Raw genomic sequence first — 20,090 nt, 5'->3', positions numbered from 1 at the left:
AAAACACCCACACACATAACAAAAATAAACCTAAAAAAGCAAAACCAAACCAAAACTAGAGCACTGCAATTGTTAGTACAATAGATTCCCACAAAACGCTGCCCCTTACCTGACTGAAATGGTGAGTTGCAAAGTCTCTAATGAACACAATGTCTTGCTTTCTCAAGTACTTCTGATGAAAGAAAATCAAAGTAAATTCTTCAATATGACACTCAGCTTTATGAACAGGTTCACAATGTCAAATAAGAAGATATAAGCACTTTTGTTCATGTCTTTCTGAGTGGGAATTTTTTTTTTTTTTTTTTTTTGGGTTTTTCGAGACAGGGTTTCTCTGTGGTTTTGGAGCATGTCCTGGAACTAGCTCTTGTAGACCAGGCTGGTCTCGAACTCACAGAGATCCGCCTGCCTCTGCCTCCCGAGTGCTGGGATTAAAGGCGTGCGCCACCACCGCCCGGCTCTGAGTGGGAATTAATAAAAATTTTAATCTCTTCTTCAAAATGACATACGTTTTAAGGCTTGCTGCAACTTTCACGGGATCGCACTGTTTCCCTATCATAGGTCTCGTGGAGACTATTCTGTCACCAGCAGGCTGTCATGCAGTGTGCAGGACAAACAAAGGTGAGTTCTACAACCGTCAGATCAAGAGGATCCAGAGTTTGATGATTTCTGGTTCCGTTAAATATATATGTTTTCTAAATTATCTGAATTTTTTTTCTTTGTGATAGGGTCTCTATATAGCTCAGGCTATCAAGTGTTTATGTACCAATATTGAATATATTCTCTTTCAAAATATACATTCTAGAGAAAACATAGCATTGTGCTTCACTTACTGCTCCTTCGGGAACACAGATAGCTTTGACAGTTCCTTGGGGCTTAGCCAGTGCATCTTGAAGAAATCTGATCTCTGTGTTTCTGAACACATCACTGATATCCACAATCTATAAAACAGATAAAAATGGATAAACAAAGCCATTTCACCTCAAAATATTTTACAAATAATGTTTTTTTGCTTCTTAATATTTTCATATGTATTTGGGTGTGTGTGTATGTGTATATGTACATACAGTTGCACTGTTGCATATATAGAGGCACATGTTCTTATGTGCATGTACATGTAAGAGGCTGGAGGTTGTCAGGAATCATCCTCAATTGTATCTTTTGAGACAGGATCTCTCAATCAAACCCAGAGCTCCTGATACAGCTAATCTTGCTAGTCCTCTTGCTCTGCCTCCACTCTTAGGTGCTGGAATTACAGGCTGGCCCCATGCCTATTTAGCATTTACATGGGTTCTATGGATTTGAACTCAGGTCCTTACATTTGTGTGTCAAGCATTTAACCACTGAACCAACCATTTCTCTATTCCACAGGTAAGATATATATATATCTTATACACACACACACACACACACACACACACACACACACACACACACACACACACACGTCTTGCTTTTGGAAAGGGAACTTGAATAAGTAGCACAGCACTAAGATGCTATTATTCTTTTTGTTATAGTTAACAACAGAGGTAACAACATAAAGGAACATTAAGAATATTATCCAAAAATGTAACACTTATAAATTTATTCAAAATGTTTGAAAAGATGGCTGAACTACTTGGGGGGTGGTCCTGGAAACATGAAGAAAGTACCTTCATCCCAAAGCGAATATCTGGCTTATCAGTTCCGTAGGTGGCTAGTGCCTCAGCGAAAGTCATGGAAGGAAAAGGAATCTCCACAGGATCTTTATCATCAGGCCAGGAATACTGCAGCAAACCCTCAATTAAACGCTGAATGCCAGTTTGGTCTACAAAAGACATCTCTATGTCAATCTGAAACCAAAATAACATGGAAACTAACATGAATAGTCACAATATATATTTCTTGGCTTTAAGTTACCATATAAATAACTGCCCAGAAAAAAAATACATAGTTAAGGGTATAAATATCATTATACTTCATTTTTATGACTTCTATTTCATAACATACATCAACTTGTTTATTCCCATGGCTAGCTCACAGTTGAGTCTCAGAGAAACTAAGTAAATTGCTTGCATACTGCAATCAGTAAGTAGTTAGGCTACATCTGATCCTGGTTTTTTGATTCCAAACTTGTGATTTGTGCATATAATCACACTGATTAATGCGATCTTAACAAAACCACATAAGGGTTTTGATAAATCTTTAGATTAGATAAATATCAGCATATAGAATTATTTGCTTTAAAGGTAGCATTGCCCCCTCCCCCTTTTAAAATTATATATGTACGTGTGTTTTACCTATATGTGCACATACATACTTGGTGCTCATGAAGGCCAGAAGAGGATGTCTGTTTCCTTGGAACTGGAGTTACAGACAGTTTTGAGCCATGTAGGTGCTGGGAATTGAACCCAGGTCCTGGGAGAGCAACCAGTGCTCCTAACCACTGAGCCATCTCTCAACCCCAACTCTGTCCTGTTTTTGGTGGAATACTGATTCTCCTTTTTAACTTTATTTTTGTTGTTGTTTGTTTTTTGAGACAAGGTTTCTATATGTAGCCCTGGCTTTGAAGATCATGCTGGCTTCAAACTCAAATATCCATCTGCCTCTGCCTCCAGAGTGCTGGGATTAAAGGTATGCACCATCATGCCTGGCTTATTTTTTGTATTTTTCTGATGTGAATGTATAATGTAGATGTAGGCACAGGTGTGCCACAGCACACATATGGAGGTCAAAAGACAACTCTGGAGTTAGTTCTCTCCTTCTACCTTTATTTGGGTCTGGGGCTGTTAGGCTTGCACTTTTTTTTGTTGTTGTTTTTTTGAGACAGGGTTTCTCTGTAGCTTCAGAGTCTGTCCTGGAACTAGCTCCTGTAGACCAGGCTGGCCTCGAACTCACAGAGATGTGCCTTCCTCTGCCTCCCAAGTGCTGGGATTAAAGGTGTGCTGAGCCACCTCACTGGTCCCTGGGGTACTACTATTTGATGGATAGTATCTGTTTTAAGGACTTTATCATAAACATTAAACACCAGGAAGATCTGGCATGCCCTAGTTGATGACCTGAAAAGAATGAATGAAATAGATTAAAACTACTTTGAGAGTTCGTCTCTCCCCTGGCAGAATGCCAAGAAATCAACTGAGATGGAGGGATGGTTCATCCAGTGGGTAAGAGCGCTTTCTGCTCTTGCAGTGTACCTGATCAGTTTCTAGCAACTGCATGGCAGACAACCATCTGTAACTCCAGTTCTAGGGTCTCCCATGAGCACCAGGCATGCACACGGAAGCAAAATATTCACACACATAAAATAAAATCTTGCTGGGCATGGTGGGTCACCCTTTCATGTCAGTACTCAGGAGACAGAGGCAGGCAGATCTTTATGAGTATGAGGTCAACTTATTCTACTTAGGGAGTTCAAGACCAGCCAAGGCAACACAGAGAGACCTAGAACTTGTCTTAACTGTGCTATGCCTAGAAAAAAAAGTATTAAAAAAACCTATTAAAAAGATCACAAATGACAATAGATGCTGGGCAGAAATTGGGGAAATAAGGAGCCCTTATTCACTGTTGGTCAGAGTGTAAACTGGTGCAGTCATTATGGAAATTAGTATGTAAGTTTTCAAAAAACTAAAACCAACTACTATATGATCTGGTTTCCCCACTCTTGGTTATATACTCAAAAGCTCTAAGACTTAGCACAGAGATACTTGCACATCTATGTTTATTGCTGTACCATTCATAATAGCTAAGAACCAAAAACAGCCATGATACCCATTAATGGATGAATGGATGAGGAAAATGTGTTTTATATACATACACAATGAAGTTTTACTGAGCCATAAAGAGAAATAAACTCATGACATTTGCAGGAAAATGAAATTGGAAATTATGTTCGATGAAGTATCCCAGGTGCAGAGAAACAAGTACCCCATGTTTTCTCTCATTCGGTAGATTCTAGATTTTAATTGTTACAATATGTGCATATATGTGTGCAGGTATAGGTCATGGAACTATAAGAGTAGAAAGAAGGGATCTTAAGGGAGAGCAATAAAAAGCAGGTGATGCATGTGATGTGAAGGAAGGAGGAGGATGGCAGGGGAGGCAGAACAGTGGGGACAGAGCGGACTAGAGAAGAATGAAGGCAAGAGGATCAACAAAAATGAAGTGTGTATGAAAATAAAACATGAGATCCATTACCTTTTATGTTAATTTTTAAAAACTCATAAAATTATTGTCCTAGTATTGAAAATCCTTAGTTGTAGCAAACATGAATTTGTAAGAGCAAGTGTATATAACTGAGTACCTGAGTAAATTCCGGCTGTCTATCTGGTCTTGAACCTTCATCTCGATAACACCGGGCAACCTGAAAATATCTGTAATTGAAAACTAGAGTTAAGGGCTGGAGAGATGGCTCAGAGGTTAGGAGCACTGGCTGCTCTTCCAGACGTCCTGAATTCAATTCCCAGTAACCACATGGTTGGTGGCTCACAATCATCTGTAATAAGATCTGAGGCCCTCTTCTGGTGTGCAGGCACACTCAGCAGAGCACTGCAAAAATAATAAATAATAATCTAAAAAACAAAACAAAACAACAAAAAAGAAAACTAGAGCTAACCTAGCCTTGATTTCAAATGACCCAAATAATTTTCCCCAAGGTTTTGGCAATTCAGGCTATGAAACAGATTAATACTGCTCCTTAAAAGAAACTTTAGTTTTTCCATTTTATTTGTGGTGCTGCAGCTCAAACTCAGGCCCCTGTACATGCTAGGCAAGCACTCTACTATGAAATTGTATTCCAGTCTCAGGAGCTTTATTTTATAATGCTCAAATCTAATCAGATACACAGCTGACCTATGAGAGGCTAGTACTTTATAGATGGATTTCAAAGTATAACACCTTTGGATGCTCATATATTAGATGGGCATCAAACCGGTCCATGTCTCTTTACATATGCACTTTTACTTCTACAAGCTGAAATACTGCTCTGTCAATGCGTGGCGTCTTCCGTGCTGTGCCATTCCAAATCTCACCTTCACCTTCAGAGATGAGGTTCTCTCTGTCTCAGCGGGTCTAACACACAAGGCTTTCTTAATTTCTTTTTAAAATTATTTTTTTTATTTTTTTTTAAATATTTATTTATTATGTATACAATATTCTGTCTGTGTGTCTGCCTGTAGGCCAGAAGAGGGCATCAGATCTCATTCCAGATGGTTGTGAGCCACCATGTGGTTGCTGGGAATTGAACTCAGGACCTTGGGAAGAGCAGGCAATGCTCTTAACCGCTGAGCCATCTCTCCAGCCCCTTAAAATTATTTTTAAAAATTGAAATTAAATTATGTGTATGTGTGCATGTCTATGTGTGGACAATACATGCCTCCAGAAGTTCATAGTGGCCAGAGGTGTTGGATCACCCTGGAACTAGAGTTATAGACGGTTGTGAGTGTCTGACCTAGGTACTTGAAATTGAATTCAGGTCCTCTGCAAGAGCAGTACATCCTCTTAAGCCCCAAGACATTACTCCAGTCTGATTACAATGCTTACTGTATTTCCCTAAACAATATAGCTTCTTTTTCTTTCTTGAGACAGGGTCTCTCTGTATATATAGCTCTGGCTGTCCTGGAACTCACTCTGTAGACCAGGCTGGCTTGAACTCACAAAGATCCACCTGCCCCTGCCTCCTGAATGCTAGGATTAAAAGTGTGTGCCACCACCACCCAACCAATATAATTTTTAACGATTAATATTTTGTAAATTTCAATATACTCTCAGTTTATATTTTGTTTTTTCACTGTTGTTTTTATTTATTATCTCATTTTATTTACTAGCCTTATTCATTGGAGAGCAAAACTTTATTATTTATTTATTTATGCATGCGCAAGGGCCTGAGTTTGAGCTGCAGCACCACAAATAAAGTGAAAAACTAAAGTTTCTTTTAAGGAGCAGTATTAATCTGTTTCATAGCCTGAATTGCCAAAACCTTGGGGGAAATTATTTGGGTCATTTTAATTAAGGCTAGGTTAGTGCCAGCTTTTTTTTTTTCCAGCTTTCTTTTTTGTTTTTTTGTTTTTTTTAGATTATTTATTATGTATACAGTATTCTACCTGCATGTATGCCTGCACACCAGAAGAAGGCACTAAATCTCACTATAGATGGTTGTGAGTCCACCATGTGGTTGGTGTTTTTAGATACAGGGTTTCTCTGTCTAGCCCTTGATGTCCTAGAACTTGCTATGTAGACTTAGGTTGGCTTCGAACTCAGAGATCCTCTGCCTCTGCCTCTGCCTCCCAAGCGCTGAGATTAAAGGTGTGCGCCACCAGCAGTTCAGCTCAGAACTTTACTTTCAATCCCGTCAGAGCTACCTAATGCCAGCTTTCTATCTAATGCCAGCTGATAAACTTTAAGAGATTACTACTAAACCGGGCGGTGGTGGCGCACGCCTTTAATCCCAGCACTCGGGAGGCAGAGGCAGGCGGATCTCTGTAAGTTCGAGGCCAGCCTGGTCTACAAGAGCTAGTTCCAGGACAGGAACCAAAAAGCTACGGAGAAACCCTGTCTCGAAAATCAAAAAAAAAAAAAAAAAAAAGATTACTACTACAATTTTTAGGGAACAAGCAATCTCAAAATTCATGTGCAAATTTTAACCTCCTCAAATCAGAAAACTTAAAAATTTTCTTATTACTGCTGAATGACAGGTGGGGTATACAGGTGTGAGGGCACACACATGCAGGTCAGGACAACTTCCTGGAGTCAGTTCTCTCCTTCCACCTGTGTGTGGGTTAAAAGGATTGAGCGTACATTGCCAGTCTTACAGTAGGAGCTTTTAGCCTCTGAGCCATCTCACCATTCCCAGAGCAGACAAGTTTTGTCCCTTCCCTCCCTCTTGGTCTTTCTTCTTCCCTTTTTGGATGAATAATAGCATTACCAAAAAAACAAGCTGATTTACCTGTCTAGACCACCAACCATCAGAAGTTGCTTAAATTGCTGAGGACTTTGAGGGAGAGAATAAAACTTTCCAGGTTCCCTGGACGGTACTAAAAACTCTTTGGCACCCTTTTAAAGAGAGAGGTAGGTAAGAGAGAGAAGAGAAACATTATTGAAAAATAAACTAATTAAAAACCTAAGCCAGGTATGGCAAATGCCTGCAATTCCAACACTCAGGAGACTGAGGAAGAGGAATAGTAAGTATAGGGCATCCTGACCCACAAGCAAGACTGTCTTAATAAAACAAAACAAAGCAAAAAAAAAAAAAATCCTGAAACAAAATTAACTCAAAAGTATAAGTGACTAGTGCATAGTGCAAGTAAATACTTAAACACACCAAGGAAATTAAAGAGCAAAGTTCCCGATGACAGACAATTTCTGGTTCATCTTATAGCCCCTAAAACAATTTGCATACAATTACATTTATTTATTTATTTATTTATTTATTTATTTATTTATTATTTATTTTTAGAGACAAAGTCTCACTATGTAGCTTGGTTGGACTGGAACTCACAGAGATCCACTTGCTCCTGACTCTTAAGTAGTGGAATTAAGACATGTGCCATGACCAGCTACAGTAAACTTTATCTTTTTTAATTTATTGTATATTTTTACGTGTTTGTGTGTGAGTGAGCATGCAAATGTGCATGTGGGTACACACAGGCTAGAAGAGGGCATCCAAACCTCTGAAACTGGAGATACAGGCTCCTGAGAACCACTTGACCTGGGTGCTGGAAACTGCACAGGGACCTCTGGAAGAGCAGCAAGTGCTCTTAACTGCTGAGCCATCTCTTTAGCCCCTACAATAAGCTTTAAATACTGCTTGTATATAGTAGTTATTAAGTGTGTGTATGTGGAAACAAATTCTCAATTTTACTATTAGCAGAACAAATTTTATGCATCATTGTACTTCCTAAGCAAGTAATTCTTTTTCTTAATTAATAAAAAATTTATGTGCATTGGTGTTTTGCCTGCATGTATGTTTATATGAGGATGTCGGGTACCCTGGAACTGGAGTTACAGACAGTTGCCATAGAGTGTTGGAAATTGAAGCTGGGTCTTCTGGAAGAACAGACAGTGCTCTTAACCACTGAGAAATCTTTTCAGCCCTAGCAAGTAATTCTTAAATGTTTTTCTAAATTAAAAAGTAGGTATTTCTTTGTTTTTGAGCTTAGGACCTTGAACATGTTACACGGACACTGTACCACTGAACTATATACCTAGAACATAAACTGTTGTTGTTTTATTAAGATTCATATATTTAGTTTATGGATATGAGTGCTCAATCTGCATGTATGCCTGCATGCCAGAAGAGGGCATCTGATCCCACTATAGATGTCTGTGAGTCACCATGTTGGTGCTAGAAATTGAACTCAGGACCTTTGGAAGAGCAGCTGGTGCTCTTAACTGCTGAGCCATCTCTCCAGCCCCTAAACTGTTTTTTTTTTTAAAAGGCTATAGTGAATAGTTATTAAATATCAGTGTTTTTGTTATTTTTGTCTTTTTAAAATATCAGTTCTTTTTTGACAGGATCTGTGTAGACGCAGTCTCAAAGTTGTGATCCTCCTGCTTTAGCTCCCCAAATCCTGGTCTCTCAGGCATTCATTATCTCGCCTGGTTCTTTTTTTCTTATTAATATGGCATTTATTTTCCTTGTGTCAAATCCCAAGCCAACCATTTTCTGTGGAGATAGATCCTTTTGCCTAAGGGTGATCTATCTTATTCTCTCCATCAATGAAGGATCTGTCTCTGCTTCTCATCTTTCCCATGGAGCTATTCTTCCCGATATATTCTTTTCCTGTACTTTTTAAGGAAGTGGGCAGAAAATAGCCTAGTTGATGTGAAGATTATGAGGTAGCAATAAAAGAAATAAAAATGAGCCAAGTGGGGGCTGGAGAGATGGCTCAGTGGTTAAGAGCATTGCCTGCTCTTCCAAAGGTCCTGAGTTCAATTCCCAGCAACCACATGGTGGCTCACAACCATCTGTAATGAGGTCTGGTGCCCTCTTCTGGCTTGCAAGCATATACACAGACAGAATACTGTATACATAATAAATAAATAAATATTTAAAAAAAAAATGAGCCAAGTGATAATAAAGGCAATACAATCACTTTTATAATGAAGAGGATATTAATAGTAAGATGATAAGTAATATACATACCCCTGGAGTCCTCTTAAACAGTGTTGGGGTTTCTACATCCACAAACCCTAAAAATAGAGAAAAAGCAGTTAGTACAGAGGAATTTGCCAAGTATGATTGTTATAATCTGCTGGCCTGGTCTGTCACCTGGGTGCTCTGTCCCTTTAAGAGACAAACTCTGCCCACTCCCAACCTCCCTTCTGCCAAGGCAAGGGGGGGATCTCTCTCCCTCTCCCCCCACCCCTGCTCTTCTTCTGGAGAGGCAACTTCTGCCTCTCTTCCTTCTCCCCCCTTCATACTAAATAAACTCTTCTGTTTCTCACCCCACCCCCCACCCCCGTGGTCTCTCACCAGACAAAAGGACCTGCTAAGGTCTCAGGTAGCCTGTAATTGCCTCTCGTGGGACTGCCGCCCCTTGTGGGACCGGCCTTGGGTCTCACCTCTTTATAAATCATAACAATGATGTCAATAGTAAAGTACAAATTAAAGGCTAAAACTTGTAATTCTGCTCATAAAGCTGATGCTAATGTCAGGAAATGATCTAAATGTCTGATGGATTCATGTCTACTGAAATGCTCTGGTGTTCAAAATGTTCTGCTAGTACAGCAATGATGAAACAATGAAAAGTATGCAGGACCCCAACAAATGGTGTATAAGCATGGGCATTGTGGTCTACACCTGAAAGCCCAGAATTGAAGAGGCTGAGGAGCTTGTGGGTTCAAAGTCAGCCTGAACATATCTCAAACAAACAAACCAATAAATAAATAAAAGCTGGGTGAAGTTGCTCATACTGTAATTCTAGAACCTGTGAGGCTAAAGCAGGGGAACTGGTTCAAGTTTTAGGCCAGCCTGGGTTATACAGTAAGGTCCTGTACCCTGGACTGCAACCATGAGGTCTTGTTTCAAACAAAAAGGAATTACAAGAACTTAAACTGTTAGCGGTGGGGGTGTTGTGGAGGCCCAAAAATATGAGTCCATTTCCACCTTGTCTGACGGTCAGAGAGTTAGAGGTTGCTCAAATGACTCACAAGCGTAGTTGCACATCCCAATGCAGGATGTGATTGCTTGTTTCTCTTAACATTAAAATAGCTCATTCAAGCAGGTCCATGCCATCCTGACAGGTGGTCAGGACATGCAAATGTACTTCTGCTCCTTCTTTTGTAACTATGAGTTCACCTGGGGAGGGGCTGCCTTCAGGATACCTGGTCTAGAGCAGCTTTGCTACCTAGACATCAGAATGCTAATGATTTGATGTCTCAGAGTGATGAAGCCATGTACTGTTTGAGTTGTCGTGTATCATGTTAATAAAGCCTTTTGTTACCTCCCCATCCCCACCAGTTTGTATTGGGTATAAGACCTATGGAAAAATAAACGTAGGCGATTTTCAGTAATCACTGGAATGCCCTCCTGGTATTATTCTATGGTTTCTGTTCTGTTATTCTTCACGTGTCTCCATATTTATTACTTACATTTCTAAATTCCCATGCCCCTACCCTGGCAAGAGGTGTTTTTGTCGAGGCCAGTCCTCACAGGGTGTAGGAGAAAAACTTATTATGTAGAAACAAACAAAGACTGTCCTCTAGTGACTGGAAATACTAGCTACTGTAATAAACATTATTACCTTTAAAGGACATGTTTGTGAACCAGTAAGCAACCAGTCTACACACTGATCTAGTCAGACTTTGGGGAACAGGTGACCCAACAATGAAGAGTGTGTATAATGTAGCAGAATGAATTCAGGCTCACCGTGTAGATTGCAGAGATATTCCCGCATTCTCATGACTATCTGGGACCTCAGTCGCAGGTTATACTGCATTTGGAAGCTTCGCAGGTCTAAGTACCGGTACTGCAAACGAAGAGCCTCCGTCTTCTACACAGATGAAAGATTTTTATGCTTAAACATTTTGGAATATTAAAAAAAGGTAGCTATCTTTAATTTTTAAAACATATTTATTTATTGGTGGAGGGGTATGTATAGGTGCGTGTGTCTGTGCTGAGTCTGTGCACATGGGGGCAGGTAGCCTTGGAGTTAGAGGCATTCCCGGAAGCTGGAGTTACAGGTAATTGGGAGCCATCTGCTGCACTTGCTGGGAACCAAACCCATGTTCTTTGTAAGAGCAGCACATGTTCTTAACCTCTGAGCCATCTTTCCACTTCAGGTTTGTTTATTTTCAGGGCTGTAAATCCTTATATTTATTTTTTTTACTGAAAAAAAAAAGTCCTTTAATGTAGGTAGCTCGATTCTTTCATACCAGAAATAGTAAGAAATGCCTATAACTTCTTTTTCTGAACGTTTATTTTAGGAAATTTATTTTATTTATTTGCCAAAATAGGATCAACTTTGTAATTATATATATATTTTTCAAGCAATAAACTTGAATATAAGACTTAGTGGTCATATAATTAAAAATTTCTCAATAGGACTGGGGAAATCAGCCTAGTGGCATTTAATTGGTGTTTGGTTTAACAAAAGCAACATAAGGGAGAAAGTTTACTTTGGCTCTCAGTTCGGGTTCAGCCCATCACTGCAGGGAAGTCAAGGTGGCAGGGACTAAAGCAGCTGGTCACATCACACCCTCAGCCAAGAACAGAGTGCAAGAGATCAGTGCACACATGCCAGTGCTCAGCTTACAAGAGATCAGTGCACACATGCCAGTGCTCAGCTTACAAGAGATCAGTGCACACATGCCAGTGCTCAGCTTACAAGAGATCAGTGCACACATGCCAGTGCTCAGCTTACTCCTTTTCATTTAGCCCAGGGACCAGGCCATGAAATGATGCCACTTATGTTACAGGGTTCATTTTCCCACATCTATTAATCCAATTAAGAAAATTCCCTGAAGGCATGCTCATGGGCAACCTAATCAAGACAATCCCTTATTGAGACTCCTTTCTCATGTGATTCTAGGTTGTACCAGCTGACTTAAAACCAACTATCACTGCTGGTAAAGGACGTGTCCTGTGAGCACAAGTGCCTAAATTCAATCCTTAGGACCTAAGGAGTTGGGTGTACACTTGTGATTCTAGCACACGGCAGTGAAGATGGGCAGAATCCTGGGGCTTTCTGACCACCCAGGCTAAATCTACTTTGTGAGTTCCAGGGCAGTGAGAGACCCTGTCTAAAGGTAGACAGTGCCTGAGGAATCACACTCAAGGCCTTCCTTTAGCTTCCACATACACACATATGTGCACATGTATACACACAAACACCTTAGTAGACTGGCTTAAAAAGTAGGTACATAAACTAGGCTTAGTGGTGCATGCCTTTAATCCTAGCACTCGAGAGGCAGAGGCTCTCTGTGACTTTGAGGCAAGCCAGGTCTACAGAATGAGTTCCAGGACGGCCAGAGCTACCATAGTAAGACCCTGTCTCCAAAACAAACAAGACCAACCAACCAACCAACCAACCAACCAAAAAAAAAAAAAAAAAAAAGTATATACAAGTCTAATTGTGACAAGGTTAAAAATTATCTAGATATACGTGTTTTTTTTCTTTCTTTTTAAAATTTGGGTATGATCAGTGCTGACTACCTTTATCACACTTTGAAACTTTTGGCTAAGATCATCCTAAATCTGAAGCTGGAGAGATGGTTCAGTGGTTAAGTGCACTGGCTGCTCTTCCAGAGGACCAGGGTTCAATTTCAAGCACTCACATGGGAACTTACAACTGTCTGTAACTCCACTCCAGGGAATCTGATACCTTCACCCAATGCACACAAAATAAAGCTTGAAAGAAAAAAAAAATCATCCTACATCCATAATTCTATGGTTGGTAAGTCACGAACTGCTCTAAGCAATTACTTTTAGCAGCTTCAACTTAATAGGAAAAAGATTCCCCTATGCAACTTAGCCATTTCCAAGCCAGATATAAATTTTCGTTCAACACTTTAAACAATAGCAATGGAAAAACTTGAACAATAGAATACATCAAGCCTTAAAGACAAAATACATTTCAACCTGTCTGGACTCCAAGTGCATAAGTTGTCAGTATTGTAGAATAATTGATAATAAAATACTCATCTTATAGAAGGTAAACTTCTTTAAAAAAGAAGTATTTAAAAAAATGATACTTTTTGATCATCACTTTCTAGATACTGGATTGTACTAATGAGAGGCCCTCACCTTCATAAAGTCTTTAATCTCAAAGGGTAGCTTCTTGCAGGCATTCAGGAGCTCAGCTGTTTTAACTCTGATTTCAATCTCACCTGTTGGCATTTTCTTAGAAAAAAAAAAACCTATTTTAGAAAATTATTTTTCAGGACATGTATGCAATACACATATAAAACACATGCATTTATATACATATATAAGGTGTGTCAAGCTACACTGTAGGTTATAAATAATAAATATATAACTTTTACATTCTTATTTATATCTATGGCTCCTAAGATCAACAAATATCATCCCATATTTGTCAAGGTCGACATGTCTCTTTGTGCACACTTATATGGGTGGTTCACATCTGTGAGTTCATCTGTGGAACTTAAGAGCTTTAATTCTAAGTGTCCACAAGGAACTCAATCTATGCGGTTAATGTATATACATAAAGACAAACTTTCTATAAACTACTAACTAGATTCTCTTGTCCTGGAGGCCGGGAGATAACTGTCCCAGTTACTTTCACCACAGATTCCAAAGGGGCTTCACATAAAATCTTCTTCACAGATGCAGCCGACTGCAAAATGAGGGGGGCAGGAGTTAGTTCTAAGAATAAATGAACTTACAGAACTCTTCAGTAAGCCTTTAGTTTAGAAAAATGGAATTCATAGTTTATTTACTTGTATCTGTCTCACTGACGTTATTACAAGCTTTGGTAACTCCCATTGCTACTCTGGCTCCACAGAGCACTACCAACAAGACCACCAAGAGTTCTCCCTCCCTCTTTCCCTTTGACAGGGCTTCACTATATAGTTCACATTGGCCTTGAACGCTCAGCCTTCCTGCCTCAGCTTCCCAAATGCTGGGATTGTAGGTATGCACTACCATGTCCACTGGCTTCTTGCTTTTCTTTCTTTCTTTCTTTCTTTCTTTCTTTCTTTCTTTCTTTCTTTCTTTCTTTCTTCCTTCCTTCCTTCCTTCCTTCCTTCCTTCCTTCCTTCCTTCCTTCCTTCCTTCCTTCCTTCTTTCTTTCGAGACAGGGTTCACTATAGAGCTCTGGCTGTCTTGGAACTCACTATGCAGACGAGTCAGGCTGGCCTCAAACTTACAGAGATCTACCAGCTTCTGCCTCCCAAGTGCTGGGATTAAAGACATGTGCCACTATGCCTAGCTTGCCAGCTTTTATTTTGAAACAGTCTAAGTTGTCCAGGCTGGCTTTATTTAGTGTGTGTTTGTATGACTGTGCACACATATGTAACATGCCATAGCTTGTATATAGAGGTCAGAGGACAACTTGTAGGAACTGGTTTTTCTTCTACTACATGGGTCCAGGGATCAACCTCAGGCTGTCAGCTTGGTGGCCAGATTTTTACCCACTAAGCCACCTCCACATCCTAAATCACACCTTTGCCTTTGGTATACTTCCATGTATGTGTGTGTATGTGTGTACACATTATCTATATGTATTTCAGATAGGGACTAATGTAGTCCAGGCTGATCCTGATGGACTATAATGATGAAGCTGGCCTTGAATTCTTGAGCTCATGCATCTGCTTCCCAATGTAAATGTATGCTATCATGCCTGACTTATATTTTCTTTGATAATTATTTTTAGGTTATGTTTTCTATAAATTTAATCTGCACATTCTGGGTCCTTTATTGGTTTTTGGTAGCTAGTTTATTGCATTTATTTTGTATGTGTGTGTGCATGCAGACACTCACGGCACACATGGAAGGCAGAAGACAACTTGTGGGAGTTGGTTTTCTCCTTCTACCATGTGGGTTTTGCACTCACGTGGTCAGGCACCTTTATACCCTCTGCGCCATCTTGCCACTTGGGGCCCCCGCCTCCCTTTTTTTGTGTAGTTTTTTTCATATTAGAGAAACTGGCCCTTTGTCTCTGGTATTAGCTGTCTGCCAGATGTGAGTATAATATACATATGCCTGGTGTGCTAGGAAGCCAGTGAGAAAGTTGGATTCCTTGGAACTGGAGTTAGAGATGGCTGTGAGCTACCATATGAATGTTGGGACTTGAACCCTGGTCCTTGACAAAGGCAGCAGGTGCTCTTTGCAGATTAGCCAGCTCTTTATCCCCTCAGTTTGTCATTTCATAAAGTTGTACATAATAGTAGTTTTCAGTTTTTATTAACAATTAACTTCTGAAATCAAAACTTCCAATATGCTGATCAAACTACTTAGCTTACACTACATCCTATCAAAGAAGCTCTTAGATAATGGTAGGAAACCTTTTATTACCTCATCCTGGGGAATGATAATTTGAACAAGACCGTGGCAATCTCTTAGGACTAAGAAGGTGTTTTGCCTGAATAATGGAAAGAGAAAGAATATTTTAGGATAAAGTCTCTCAGCTCAAAATTTAAAGACAAAACCAACAATAAAAATTCCATGTAATTTCCCCATTTTTATAATTATGTGCTTTCATAAGCTGTGTTCATGCAACTATCTTATGACTTTTTCTTTTTGAGGAAGACCTTGTTGCTCAGGCTGTCCATGAACTTGAGACATCTTCCTGCCCTAGCTAAGATTACAGGCATGGACTACCATACCTGGCCAAATTCTCTTTGTTCAACTTGAATTTTTATTAATTATTCATATAGTTACTAATTTGCTATATGTATATGGTTTATTCATGACAAAGGAAATTTAACTTAAAATTATTATTATTATTATTATTATTATTATTTTTTGAGACAAGGTCTCACCGCTTAGCTGTGGCTGGCCTGGAATTCATGCCACAAATTCAGAGATCTGTTTGTCACAGCCTCTCCAGTGTTGAATTAAAAGCATGCACCACCACTCCTGGCTAGAGTCCACGTTTTCGAGTGTGGATGCTGCCAGCATCTCTTCTGAAGTGTCAGGGAAGCGTGCAATCACTTGCTTGCAACGAAATTCCTCAGAGACTCTGTGCACCAAGTTCTTAAGGCACCATGAGGAGTATGCGAGAAAGCAGAGGTTTCTATTGAACTAGAAGTTGGGAGTCATGGCAAAGAAAAGCATGAAAACTATTTTTAAAGATCCATCTTAATCTCAATTGTGTGTCTGTGTGTGGGAATGTGCATGTGAATGCAGGCACCTGGAAGGCTAATCGCATCAAATTCCCCTGACACTGGAGTCCAGGCAGTTGTGAGCATGATAGAAGTGCTAGGAAATCAACTATGGGTCCTCTGCAAGCGCAGAATTCAGCCTTAACTTCTGAGCCACCTCTCTAGCCCCTGAAAATGATTCTTCATCTTGTCTGTCACATTGAAAATGGATTTCTCATATAAGGAAATTGAGGACTATGGATTTTGTCAACTACAGCTGTGAAGACAGTCATGAGATTTGATGGGTTCTGGAGAAGAGTTTTTTTTTATTTCTCCCTGATGCCTTTCTTCTTACTTGTAGAAGACAATGAACCATCTTTCTCATTTGCGCTAGTATCTTACAGGAACTTAATGTGCTAAAATCAAATAAATCTTGGGAGTATGATTGAAGCACAGGGTCTGGGATCAGCTTTAACTATACCCTGTGCAAACAATGACGCACTCATATGATGCTTAAGGCTGCCTGATTTCTTCATCGGGCACACGGCACTGTGGCCACTGCTCTTGAAGGCAGTTGACTCTAAGTCTTTTCTCTGAGAGAGCTAATGGTCCAAGAAGGAATCTGGGAACATCAGTTTTACTCAAATTGGGAGTATGGTTTGATTTTTCATAATAACTAACAGTTAAATTGCTGGTTACCGGATATGGTGACACATATCTTTAATCCCAGCACTCAGGAGGCAGAGGTAGGTGTATTTCTGTGGATTCAAGGCCAGCCAGCTACACAGTAAGATCCTGTCTCAAAATAAAACCACAACAAGAAAAAACAAGATTGCTGGTGGCCTGGCATAGTAAAAGGGGAAGGCAGCTTTTAACAGTTGCCCCCTTTAGTAAGAGGTGCTGGATTAAGGTGTGAAAGCGTCAAGAACACTGAACCCCCTTCTAGAGCTCACACTGTTGTTCAGGAGGACATGGGGTACCTGTGCAGAGGCTGAAGTACAAGGAGTTTATGTTCCAGCTATATTAACCAGCACATCACTTACTTTTATTTTTGTTTGCTTATTCTTTTCTATAATGTCTGTAATCATGAAAATGGAATAAATTCTAAGAGTAAGTTTTTATTATTTAAGAAACTTAAACTTTTCCTTCTTTTTTTTAAAGTAGTTTATTAATAAAGGGAAATGGATGGAGAGATGGCTCAGAGGTTAAGAGTGTTTCTTGCTCCTCCAGAGGACCCAGGCTTGATTCCCAGCACCCAGATGGCAGCTCACAACTGTCTGTAACTCTAGTTTCATGGAATTAAACAATTTTGTCTGGCCTCTGTGGGCACCAGGTATTCACATGGTACCCAAACAAACATATATGCATACTTGCACCCATGCACATAAAAATAAATAAATCTCAAGGGGGGGCAGTGGAACAGCCATCCTCCAGTAATACATTAAAAAGCAAACAGAAAGGGTAAGAGACAGCCAATGTATGTTCTCTAGGTCTCTTGGATAGCAGAGGTATTCCTTTGTCCACACACATGTGACTCTACAAGGGGGACATTGCAGACATCAAGGGAATGAATACAGTTTAAAAAGAAATGCTCCAAGAATGTTAATATGGAACAACTCTAAGAGTCTACACTGTCACTCAGCATAGTGCCGACACAGTTACGAATAAGGAAGTGAAGGACAAGATTCTTGCTAAGACAATTAATGCCTGTACTGAGCATACTGAGTACTCTAAGATCCAAGGTAAATTTTTTAAAATGGCAAATATCTAGCCACATTTTGGACTTCTTCAATATGAATGAATGTGCTAATATGCTTTGGAACATACAGATGAACAACAAAAACAACAAATGGGTTTTGAACCTAAGGAATCACTCACTGCTCATGCTTTTAAGCTTTTTCTTTACTTAACTTTTGACTAAAGTAGATTTTTACTCCCACGGTACAGCTGCTTCTCAGCTGGCTTACAGATTCTAGTCTGCTCCCAGTTGTAGATTATAAGAACTTTTCCACGTTAGTGCAAGATTATGTCAGCCCACTGGTGGTCCAGGTTTTGTCACTACACCCTTTAACAGATGACACTGGTACTTACTGAGAGTGACACTTAGAATTTTTCAAAACAAAACAGAATAGACCGAAAATGCAGTGAATTCTGAGAGAATGAGGAAAGTGGCAAAATATAATTCTCTGACTGGCTAAAAATTAGTAAAGGTTAGAACAGTTTGGGAGTAAATCTAATTCATGTATTCCTAAGCCATTTGCCTCAGTTTACCTTCGGTACTGAATCCATCCACACAGAGTGACTTCTTGGCCTAAGTGGGAAGAACGCAATTCTCCACATGTGTTGGTCCGAGCAACAAAGCTACTAAATTCTTTAGAAAGAGGAAAAAAAAAATGTATAAGGCAACAGTAAAAATATTTGTAGTCTGTTTAAAATATTCCCCATTCATGGTATATTAGTTGTTTCAGGTCACTGGGTGAAGTTAGTAAAAAAAATTTAAATTACATTTGTGTGTATGTGTGTCATACAGGTGGGAGCCCACGTGTCATGGTGCACCTGTGGAGGTCAGAGGACAAGTTGTTGGATTCTGTTCTTGCATTCACCATGTGGGCCCTAGAAATGAACTTGGGTCCTCGGGCTTGGCAGTAAGTACCTCAACCCACTGAACCATCTTGATAGCCTGATGAGATTTATAAATAGGCTACATCATACAATTCCTCTATCGTGTTTACCTGCAAATGTGCTAAAGCCCAAGTGAATTTTGCATTGTTTAGAAATCTAAACTTTCTACTTGACCTAGCACTTGCATGAACCTAAAATTGTAATTGTCTAATTTTAAATACTACGTTTCCTTGCCAAGTGACCTTAGAAATTTTCTAAGTTTGAAAGTGCAGTTACTATTCAGATTTTTTTTTTTGTAGTATTGATTTGAATGATCTGCTATAAATATGCAGTTAAGACTGGGAAAACAAGCTATCGAAAATAGGCGGAAGGTCGTTGCTGCTTTCACCTGGGATTCTTTGCGCACCCAATGACAGACTTCTGGAGAGAGAACCCCAGACTGGCTGGGTGATCTTTCCGATGGGTCTGGATAAACCCCGGGATAGACGACTTAACCAAGAACCAAGATACATGTTGAAGTCGCAGGACCGCGAGAGGCAATCACGAATCCTACGCCGCGGGTGTGATGCTCAAAACTCCGTTTCCGGAATACCGGGGCCCTTAAAATTCTAGTTTCCAGTCAAATGCATCCAGACCCTCCTCCGCAGAACGTTCCAGTATTTACAAAGTGGATTAATCCGCAAGGTCTCTAGGGCCCTTGGGTGAACGGATAGGGCAAAACCTTTGCTTCCTTCGGTGCATCAGTTCCCACTTTAATTAAACAAGGCTGCAGCAGGAAGACACCAAAAGATTCCCAACCGCAGCGCTAGCCGGACCCCAGCCCAGTCCAGGCGCAGGGAGGCCGGTCACCAGGAGCTCGTCCTTCCTTTATTTCCACGTTTTCGCGAAGGTGACCAGGTCATAAGAAGAAGAAGGCAGTTCAACCTCGTGAAACACGAACTTCTGAAGGCGAGCGAACGGAAGAGGTTCGGAGGTTTGAACCCAAACACTAAGCACGTTCCGAAGTCCCTCTAACGCCCCGCGAGCGCCAAACTCACGTAAAGTATTCGGCCAATCAGAACGAAGGCGCCTCCGCCACGTTTATTGTGGGCGGAAATTTGAGAGCAAGCTTCGCAGCGGTTGTAAGACGGAAGAGGAACGCGGTGCAATCGGGAATTTGATGGGACAAGCCCTGCCCTTAGTTAAAATGGCGACTTCAGTTGCTAATTTACGTGAAATCGGCGGGCCAGAGG

At 40.2% G+C, this 20,090-nt stretch overlaps 1 protein-coding gene across 2 annotated transcripts in view; it reads right to left on the bottom strand.

Annotated features, from left to right (window-relative positions):
• Dars2 (aspartyl-tRNA synthetase 2, mitochondrial) overlaps positions 1–19,861 on the bottom strand; it is a 32,284-nt gene extending 12,423 nt beyond the window's left edge. The window contains exons 1-12 of one of the 2 annotated variants that reach the window (XM_057769883.1): positions 19,247–19,861; positions 18,508–18,607; positions 15,449–15,515; positions 13,668–13,769; positions 13,217–13,312; positions 10,841–10,964; positions 9,116–9,162; positions 6,917–7,023; positions 4,277–4,346; positions 1,650–1,829; positions 831–938; positions 110–172 (exon numbers count right to left, since the gene is read on the bottom strand). In XM_057769883.1, the coding sequence (XP_057625866.1) occupies positions 110–172; positions 831–938; positions 1,650–1,829; positions 4,277–4,346; positions 6,917–7,023; positions 9,116–9,162; positions 10,841–10,964; positions 13,217–13,312; positions 13,668–13,769; positions 15,449–15,515; positions 18,508–18,607; positions 19,247–19,370 (1,188 nt within the window). In that variant the 5' untranslated portion in view covers positions 19,371–19,861. The remainder of the gene's footprint in view (positions 1–109; positions 173–830; positions 939–1,649; positions 1,830–4,276; positions 4,347–6,916; positions 7,024–9,115; positions 9,163–10,840; positions 10,965–13,216; positions 13,313–13,667; positions 13,770–15,448; positions 15,516–18,507; positions 18,608–19,246) is intronic. The other variant, XM_057769884.1, reaches the window with a different exon arrangement.
• Between the last annotated feature and the right edge of the window lie 229 nt (positions 19,862–20,090).

The sequence above is a fragment of the Chionomys nivalis genome, chromosome 5 (genome assembly GCF_950005125.1).
Source record: "Chionomys nivalis chromosome 5, mChiNiv1.1, whole genome shotgun sequence".
NCBI classification, from domain to species: Eukaryota; Metazoa; Chordata; class Mammalia; order Rodentia; family Cricetidae; genus Chionomys; species Chionomys nivalis.
This window is presented reverse-complemented; position numbering and strand designations above follow the sequence as displayed.